We start from the raw sequence: 9,702 nt of genomic DNA, 5'->3' as shown, positions 1-9,702 counted from the left end.
GCCACATCGCAACACCAATTTAATACAGAACCAAGGGCCGCAATCCCGCGGGGGCCGCGGTATGGTGCCGTCGTGGAGGACCGCACCAGTTGGATCTGGCTGATCAACTGCTCGACGCTGGTTCGCCACGATGTTGCCGTGTCCGCCATGCCCCGCGACGTGCCGCCAAAAATCTTCGCCACGTGAGTCGCCAGTCTGGTGAAGTGGGCTCCGTCCAGGGTGGGCAGGGGGCGTCGGAAGTGAAGCGTCTCGGACGCCTCCACAGCAAACTTGGCCGCCAGCGGGCGCTCAACCAGCCCTGCCGAGAGCCGCACCGGAAGGGAGGTCCAGGTGTCCCCCGCCGTGGTAGAAGCGCCGCGGTCGCAGAGGAGCAAGACGATGGCCAGGAGGCCCAGCCCGCCGCATTGCATACCGGAGACCTGCGTGTCCGAAAAGAAGACAGAAACCGGGTTAGGTGGCGGAATGGTACGGCTCCAGGTTCCACGCGTGCACGACCTTGTCGCGCATGCGGCCCCTCTCGGGTACCCGGACGAGGTACGACTGGTCATTCAGCTGCGCGATGACCTCATGAGGACCGGAAAACTCCCCCCTCTTCCAGCCAAAAGGCGACCCCGGGTGGAACAGCTTGACTTGCTGGCCCGGCACGAAGCGCACGGGGGCGTGGCGCTGGTTGTAGTGGCGCCTCATCTTGGTCCGATAGGCCACCTGCTGCACACGCAACTTCTCCCTGTCGGCGGCAAGCTCCCGCATCTTGTCCGCGAGCTGCCTGCTGGATGTTGGCGCCAAGGCGTTGTCCACTGCTAGCCGGGGAATGTAGCCATGGAGCGCTGCGAAAGGGGAGCAGTCAAGTTCAGGAATGACAGAGTTGTTCATGAAGAACACCGCCGCCGGCAGCACTGCGGTCCAATTCGCCCCCTCGGCGTCAGCCAGGAGGTGAAGCTGCGTCTTAACCCGCTTGACCGCGGCCTCAGCAGCTCCAACGCAGAAGTGGGTGTTCGGTGGGGCGACATTCTGCTGCACCCCGGCGCCTGCCAGATGGGCGGCAAACTCAGCCGAAGCGAAGGGCACCGCGTCAGAGTAGAATCGCTGCGGCAAACCGTAAGTGAAGGCCAGGGAGTTGAAAGTCCGGATCGCCGCCGCCGCCGAGTTTCGCCTTGTTGGATAACAGACACAGAACTTAGTGAAACTGCACACGTACACCATGATGAACAGCTTCCCCCCAGACTGTCTCAGGGGCCCCAGAAAATCGCCGACCACCAGCTCAAAACACTCGTGCGCCACCAGTGGCGACAGTGTACCTGGGTTCCGGGGCCGGGTGACCTTTTTCAGCTGACACAGATGGCAAGTGCGGCAGTGCTCGCGCACAGCCTCCCGCATGCCGTCCCACTCATACCGCTGCTTGATGGTACGCAGTGTCTTCTCCGCGCTGTAGTGGCCCGCGCTGTGGTATGCCTTCACGACGACCGGTTGGAGGCGGCGGGGCACGATGGTTCTGCCCGCCCTAGAGCATAGGCAACCCGCGACGAGCTGGTACCGGTGCGCCCCGTCGCGCTGCTGGCCGCCCGCCTCCAAGGCTTCGATGATCGGTGCCAGCGTTGGGTCGAGGCGCTGCTCGCGGGACACGAACTGGTCGAGGTCAGCTCCGGTAGGAAGCCCAAGCTCAGCAAGCCCCGGCACTGGGTCAGTCGGCGCCGGCCCGTCTGGGGCCCGCGCTGCGTCAGCACCTCGCCGCGCCGCGGCTCGGGTGACCGCGTGGACGGTGGCGTCGACCTCCGACTCAAAACAACTCGCCGGGGCCGGGCCCGCCGTGAGGCGACTGAGAGCGTCGGCGACGACCTGCTGTTTCCCTGCAAGATACTTGATTTTATACGAAAACGAGGACAGGAAGTGCAGAAACTTAGCCAGGCGCTGGTTTGTTGTGGTCAGCGAGTCGACGTATGACAGGGCCTTGTGGTCGCTGAAGATCAGGAAGCGGCGGCCAAGCAGGTGGTGCCGGAACGTTTTCGCTCCGAAACAGCAGGCCAGCAGCTCGAGCTCCGTCGGGGAGTAGTTCTTCTCGCTGGACGTCAGGCTCCGCGATGCGCAGTAGCAGGGCTGCCACACGTTGTCCAGGAGCTGCGCCAAGGCTGCCCCCAGCCCCACACGGGACCCGTCGCAGAACAGCGCCGTCTCCCTCTCCGAGTCGAACAGCAGCAGAGGTAGGTTCGCGGAGAGGGCCTCCTGGAGCTCCTGCAAGGCCTGGCGCTGGCGCTGACCGAACTCAAACCTGGCGTCTTTAACTAGGAGCTGTGTCAGGGGGGCGGCCTTCCTGCTGAAGTTGGACACGAACCTGCGGTAGAAATTGTACAGGCCCAACAGCGACTCCAACTCCTTCCTGTCTGCTGGCTCCCGCAGCCCCTTGATGGTGTCGATGACAGACGGCGGCATGCGGCAGGTGGTCCCAGTTACCAAAAAGCCCAGAACTTTCAGTTCGGGGTATCCAAAGACCGACTTCTCCGCCGACAGTGTGATCCTGCCCGCCCGAGACAACTGCAAGAATTCTTTGATGGTGTTAAAGAAATCCTCAAAACACTTACTGTGGAAATTGCAGTCGTCAAAGTACATGGAGAAATTGGAGGCGTACTGCGAGGCTCGCTCGCCCTCGGCCAGCTGGGCACTACCCGGGTGCAAGAGCGGGCCATACACCCTGTACATGGCCAACGCCAGATAGAATGGCGAATTTTTCATACCTTGAGGGAGCGTCGCCCAGGTGTACTTCCCGAACTCACACTCGAACGCGAAGATGTCCCTGGACAAGCCCGGCTGGAGAGGGATCTGTTGGAACGCAACCTTGAGGTCAATGGACGCCAGGTATGTCGCCCCTGCAAACTTGTCAATCACCTCGTCGATACGCGGTATCGGCCAGGACACGTCGGCGATCAGCTTGTTCACCCGGCGCAGGTCTTGGATCATGCGTAGCTTGCCTGTGTCTGCCTTCTTGACGAAGCAGATGGGGCTGCAGTACGCGCTCGTCGAGGGCTCCACGATGCCGAGCTCCAGGAAGCCGTCCAGTTGCTCCCGCAGCGCCTCCCGCTCCGCCTGGGATAGCCGGTACGGCCGCGACCGGACGACCTTGTTGTCCTGTAGGGCGATCTCCACAGCCGGGACGTTGGCTATCCGAAGCTCCTGCAGAGACGTGGCGAAACAGTCACGGTACGAATGGAGGAGATCGAGCAGGCGCCGCCGCTCGGTAGGATCCATGGCGGGGTTGACGTTGAATACGATGTCCGGAGCAGGCGCGGTGGGGGCGGAGTCACACGGGGTTGCCACACAGGCCGTCGCTGGCTTCACCAAGGGGTACAGAAAACCCAGGGGCCGCGACGGATCCAACACATACCTTTGCTCCCTGGCGTTGCACACCGGGATGACCTTAGATGACGGTCCTACCGCAGCGCCCGCCATGAGGAGCTCCGACGCCAACGTGTCGTCGGGGATGAACACGCAGTCGCTGTCGAGGGGCGCGCCATCGATCCGGAACGGCACGAAGGACGTAGTCCTGGCCCTGACGGCCACTTGGAGCGTCGCGAAGACTGGAACCGGGCCGCCGCGCGCGCCGATGGAGAGAGCCCGCGGCACCGACTGGAGAACACGGGCGGAAAGGAGCGGGCCTAGCAGCGACAAGGAGCCATCGTCGAGTTGGCGAGACGCCTGCAGAGTCTTGAAGTTGAGCACAACACCAAATTCAAGGAAAAACTCAAGGCCTAGGATGAAAGGCAAGGCCAGATCGTCGACCACAAACACTCTTATGGAGCAGACATGTCCAGGAAGAAGCACTCGCACATAGGCACAACCCGCGACGCGGAGGGGTCGCCCCCCGGCTGTGTTTAGTCCGAAGGGGGGCGGCAGCCACTCACCATGTTTCCTACCCAACGAAGTGTAGAGAGCCGTCGCTACGATGTTCACCGAGCTTCCTGAGTCCAACTGGGCGATGACCGGCACCGAAGAGCTCTCGAGGTGCACTGCAAGGGTGGCCACCTGGCGTCCCTTGAGCTGGGGTGGGAGGGGCACTGTAGACCCGGGCAGGCTGACTGCGACAATGGCCGGGCCCGGTCGACGCCGATGCCCGTGCTGCGCCGCCGTCAGCGATGTGTCAGTTGCTGACGCAGGGAGAAGTGCAGCGCGATCCGCGAAGGCGGCCGGCGGCCGCGGTGCACGGCCCGGCAAGGGCCTTCCGGGCCTGGGTGCAATGCCCGCTGACCCGGCGGGCCCGCTGCCTAGTTTTTTGCGACCGGGCAGTTTGCTTGGAAATGCTCGGCCGACCCGCAGTTGAAACAAGCGCCCCGTTCCCTGGACTTGCTGCGGGAGCGCTGACTCGGTGGAGCACTGTTGCCGGGTGCTGGGCCTGCCTGTGGCGGGCTTAGTTGCCAACCCGCGGCGGGGCCCTTGGCCTGCCACTGCTGACCAAACTGCCCTGTCGGCATGCCCCACCCCATGGGTTGGTGCATGTACGGGCAAGGGCAGGGGGGCGATGGCCCCGCCATGGGCCACGTGTTGAACGGGGGCCACATGCCCGGGGCCGGCGTGCAGAAACCTGGCCAGCCTGGCCACGCCCCTGGGCCCCCCATCGGCCAAGCGGGGCCCTGATGACCCCTGGAGGCGCTCCTGTCCCGGCCCCCTGGATGCGGCGTGCCGTCGCGGCGGCTGCGGCGGTCCCCGCTGAAGCTGGAACCCTCAAAGTGCACGTTAGCCTCACCCCGGGACTGGCGGCCCCTGTTGCGGTCGGTCGAGGCGTCCCGAGAAGGAGGGCGGTTGTTCCAGGCTGGACCCACGGCGTGGGCGGCCATTGCCCCCGGAGCGATGGTCAGCTTCTCCAGGACAGCTCCCAGCATCTCGGTGGCGAGGCGCTGCGCCTCGGTGGTGGCAGACGAACTGGCCGCTGCTCCCTCCGTCGCCGCGCCCTTCTCCGAGGCTGGCACCTGGCTCCCCTGGACCTTTCGGGCCGCATCCAGCATATCGGCCATAGAACGGAAAGTCAAAGCCCGGAGGGGGCCGGCGATCTCGGGCCGGAAACCGTCAGCGACGGTGTTCGCAATGTCCGCTTCCCGCATGCCGTGGTTGGCCTTGCGCAAGAGGGTCTCCTTAGCCATGGCGTAAGCTTCAATGGACTCACCCGGCCGCTGCACCCGCCCGTTGGCTACCTTCCACCGGTCCGCCTCGGTCCTCCCCTGGCGGAACCTCCGGAAAAACTCGTCCCGGAACAGCTCCCAGCCGTTCGGGTCCCGGCCGTAGCGGAGGATGAAGCCGTCGAGGAAGTCCTTTGCCGCGCCGCGCACGCACTGCTGCATCTGGGTGATGAAGTGCTCCGCGGGCACTCGGTAGAGAGCCCAGAGGGCCTCCTGGGACTCCAGGAACGCCTCCGGGTCACCATCCTCGAGGTCACCGTACTTGTTGAAGCACAGGGGGGGCACCATCTCGTCGTCCTCCCGCTCGTCCTCGTGTCCTCGAAGGTGGGGTACTTCAGGGGCTTGTCGCACGGGCCGCTCGTGCGGCTGGGCACCTGCAGGTGGTGGGGGCGCCGGGCGGACTGGCCGAGCGCGCTCTGACCCCTGCGACGAAGCAAAAATGGGGGACGACCAACCTGACGAGAAATCGTCGATAAACGACGATTCCAAATCACTCCGTGTGACTAGCGAGGCGGTCTCCGATGTCGATGTGCTCAGGGATGCTGTGGAGGAGCCGGCCGGTGTAGGGGACCCGGTCGCCGTCGGTGATCCGCGCTCCGTGACCTGGTCGTAGATGTGCGCCCCTTCGAAGGAAGCCAACCGCCGCAGGCGCCGCTCGGCTTCCTGCAGCTGCTCGCCTATGGAAGGCCGGTCCCGCCTCCACGGAAGCTCCGCGTCGAACAGCTGGAGCAGCGCCTCGTAGACGTCCGCGTTGCGGCGGCCCTGCCGGCGTGTCTCCTTGACTACGTCAACGAGGCGGTCGAGGTGGATAACGATGTCGTTTGGACCCGCCTCGGACGCGTCCTGCACCACCTGCACACTAGGAAAACCGACTGGGCGGTCCCTCTGCAGTCGCTCGTTCACCAGATCGAGTTCCCGCACGGTGGCCCGCGAGTCAAACCGTGATTTGCCTTTGACGACGGAGAGCACCGCCTCGACGCTCTGGGTGACGTCGACCAAAGCGGCGTCGTCCAACTCGTCCCACTGCGAGATGGCGATGAAAGGACCGTTGGTGGCGTTGTCCCGCCGCTGGCCGCGGACGAAGGCCCAGGCTCGTCCCAGGAAATCTCGGGCTCGTTGGCTGAGAGAAGGGTCGAAGCCTTGAGCCATATGATGGTGGTGCCGTCGCGGGAGAGGCGCGCTTCGTTCAGTTGGGTGGGGGTGGGGCCAAGTCGGAAAGATAGACGGAGAGAGGGGGAAAAAAAAAAGAAAAAAAATGACGAGACCAGATAAAAGAAAAGAGGAGAGAGAGTAATGCCAAAGGCGCTAGAACAGACAAAGTGCACACAGTGCGTTAGCCCCCCGGAAACATCGACTAAATTAAAACTAGGGATGACTAAGACTATTACTAAGACTGAAAACTTAGACTAGGGCTAAAACTAGGACTAAGACTAGGGCACGACTCGGTGCGGCTTAACCTAAAACCTGCCCAATTAGCCTCCGGCCTGTCGGCTTTTCGCGAACACACAGGCGCGGCGCGGGCCTAAAAACTAAAACGTGCCCAATTAGCCTCCGGCCTGTCGGCTTTTCGCGAACACACAGGCGCGGCGCGGGCCTAAAAACTAAAACGTGCCCAATTAGCCTCCGGCCTGTCGGCTTTTCGCGAACACACAGGCGCGGCGCGGGCCTAAAAACTAAACCATGCCCAATTAGCCTCCGGCCTGTCGGCTTTTCGCGAACACACAGGCGCGGCGCGGGCCTAAAACTAACACATGCCCAATTAGCCTCCGGCCTGTCGGCTTTTCGCGAACAAAAGGCGCGGCGGGGGCCCTAAAACTAAACCATCCCCATTACCTCCGGCCTGTCGGCTTTTCGCGAACACACAGGCGCGGCGCGGGCCTAAACTAACCCATGCCCAATTAGCCTCCGGCCTGTCGGCTTTTCGCGAACACACAGGCGCGGCGCGGGCCTAAACTAAAACATGCCCAATTAGCCTCCGGCCTGTCGGCTTTTCGCGAACACACAGGCCGGCGGGGGCCTAAAACAAAAACAGCCCAATTAGCCTCCGCCTGTCGGCTTTTCGCGAACACACAGGCGCGCGCGGGCCTAAAACTAAACATCCCCAAATTTAGCCCCCGGGCCTGTCGGTTTTTCGCGAACACACAGCGCGGCGCGGGCCTAAAACAAAAACCTTAAACCTAAACGACCCGCTGACCGGCCAGACGGGGCGCTGGTCGTTCCTTAACCAAAAGTGAGCCGGTGGTACCCACCCAAGTGAGGCTTAAAACTAAAACCCTCAGCACCTCCACCATGTACAAGTCCCGGCCCCAAACGGGCATTTAGTGGGCCAGAGCACTTGTCGGGGATGTACTCTCTGATGGTCAGGGGGTTACTCGGTGTGAGGGTTGTAGAAAAAGTAGGGGTCCGGTTACCTTGGTACAAGCTCTCAGCACTCCCGACACTTGGTTTTGGGCTTTGCCGCTGGCAGGCCCCACACCGACTGCCGAGCCCCGCACGGTCGCCAGTCGGTTTTCCCCACCTTCCCGGCATCTGCCCGCTTGCACTTTTCGGCTGGGCGGTCCCCGCGTGACCACCGTCACAGTGGCCTTAAGATTTGGAGTGACTCCAGGGACACTGCACTACTTTTATAGATATATTATTGAGGCCCTAAGAGAGTTGTCTGTGCGGTACATTGTCTGGCCTTCTCGAGAGGAACGAGAGGTTATTAAAAATGCTTGGGGAAAGGCGACAGGTTTTCCTGGAGTTATAGGAGCTATTGACTGCACTCATGTGCCCATAAATGCACCGTTGGAAACTCCTGCAAATTATGTTAATAGACATGATCTTCACAGTATTAATGTGCAATGTGTAGTGGACAACAACCTGTTGGTTCGAGAAATTCATGCAGGTGAAGTTGGATCCATGAATGATCGGAGAGTCTTCAGGCGAAGCGCTCTGCACAGGCGAATGTTAGAAAGAGGAGATGACCGCATTATTGAAGATGATGAAAATCTAGTTGGTGATGGAGGGTACACTCTTACTGACTTTGTGAGTACTTTTCTTTTTAAGTTACTTTCGCCAGTGACTTTAAGTGTCCCAACTAAGTAACCACTTTTTGTTTTCACAGATGATGATTCCCTTTCCAAATAATGGACACCTTACACCAGAGCAACAAACATACAACAGGGCTCTTTCCCAAGCTCGGGTCAGAGTGGAAAACCCCTTTGGCCTTGGGAAGGGAAAATGGCGTAGACTAAAGTACCTGTATGTCAGAGATCCAGCCCTAGCTGTTGATCACATTACAGCTTGTTTTGTCATTCATAACTTCCTCATTATAAATGGTGCAGCCATGATTGATGTAAGTAAATCTTTGTTACAGTATTTATTGAACTGTCTATGTTCATTGCCCAATTGAACATTTTAACTCTGTAATTTTTAATTTCAGGATGAACAATTAAGGAGACCTGTTCGTCCACATGAAATATTAGGCAATGAGAATTTTGATAACAATCCTGACGACCCACAGGACATTGTCAACCCAAATCTTGATGATGCTGAAGAAGTTGCTGCATTACTGCGTGCTGCTGAAGACAGAGGAGCCGAGAAGAGGAACATGATTATGCACCGCTTACATAATCAGCATGCCTAAACATCATCAATGATCTCAGTCACATGCACAAACTGTGTTACTAAATTTTAAGTATTCTAATTTTTCTAAGAAATTGTGAGTTGGTATATTTCTTAGTACTTTGGTAGTGGCATTGATGTAATATCAAATAAACTAAAACTGTTTGAAGGTTAATTGTTATCATTTTAATTAAAAAAACTATTTCAAGGACAAAGGTTGTTCCATAATACTTAAATTACTACCTTGAACTAGAAATCACATGAATTATAAAAACAAGAAGGATTGACATTTTCATTCTGGAAACTAATTAAGATAGCATTTGGAAGAAACCTCACAACAAATTTCTTTGCTGAAACAAAAAGATAAGTGCTTAAAGTGGACATCATGGGAAATTACATTTAAAAAATAAAAGGAACTCTTGTATTCATTTATGAATAAAATATTTAAACAAAAATAGTGCCTAGGACTAGACATCACATAAAAATTTTTAAAACGAGAAGGACTTATATTTTCATTTATGGAACTAATTGAGACCATCAAGAAAACTCACAAAAAATTTCTTTGCTGTTAAAGAAAGATAAGTGCTTACAAGTGGACATCATAGGAATGACATTTATAGAATAAAAAAATTTTATATCAATTCAAAAAAATAATACTTAAAAAAATTAGTGCCTAGGACTAGACATCACATAAAAATTTTTTACTACTAAAGGATTTACATTTTCATCTATGGAACTAATTGAGACCATTAAGAAACTCACAAAAAATTTCTCTGCTGTTAAAGAAAGATAAGTGCTTACAAATGGACATCACGGGAATCAAATTAGAAAAATAATTTTAAAAAGGAACTTCTGTATTAATATTTGAAAAAAATACCTAACAAAATAAGTGCCTAGGACTAGACATCACATGAAATTTTGTAATAAATTAAGA

General features: G+C 57.4%; 1 protein-coding gene across 1 annotated transcript; it reads left to right on the top strand.

Moving 5' to 3' along the window:
• Positions 1-7,506: 7,506 nt before the first annotated feature.
• LOC117653662 (protein ALP1-like) lies at positions 7,507-8,869 on the top strand. Its single transcript, XM_034399468.1, has 4 exons — positions 7,507-7,537; positions 7,630-8,189; positions 8,269-8,499; positions 8,587-8,869. The coding sequence occupies exons 1-4, from the start codon at positions 7,507-7,509 to the stop codon at positions 8,788-8,790; spliced, it is 1,026 nt and encodes a 341-aa protein (XP_034255359.1). The 3' UTR covers positions 8,791-8,869.
• The last annotated feature ends 833 nt before the right edge of the window (positions 8,870-9,702 follow it).

The sequence above is a fragment of the Thrips palmi genome, unplaced genomic scaffold, assembly GCF_012932325.1.
Source record: "Thrips palmi isolate BJ-2018 unplaced genomic scaffold, TpBJ-2018v1 HiC_scaffold_8, whole genome shotgun sequence".
Lineage (NCBI taxonomy): Eukaryota > Metazoa > Arthropoda > Insecta > Thysanoptera > Thripidae > Thrips > Thrips palmi.
The sequence above is the reverse complement of the archived record's forward strand: the minus strand, read 5'-3'. Positions and strand labels throughout refer to the sequence as shown.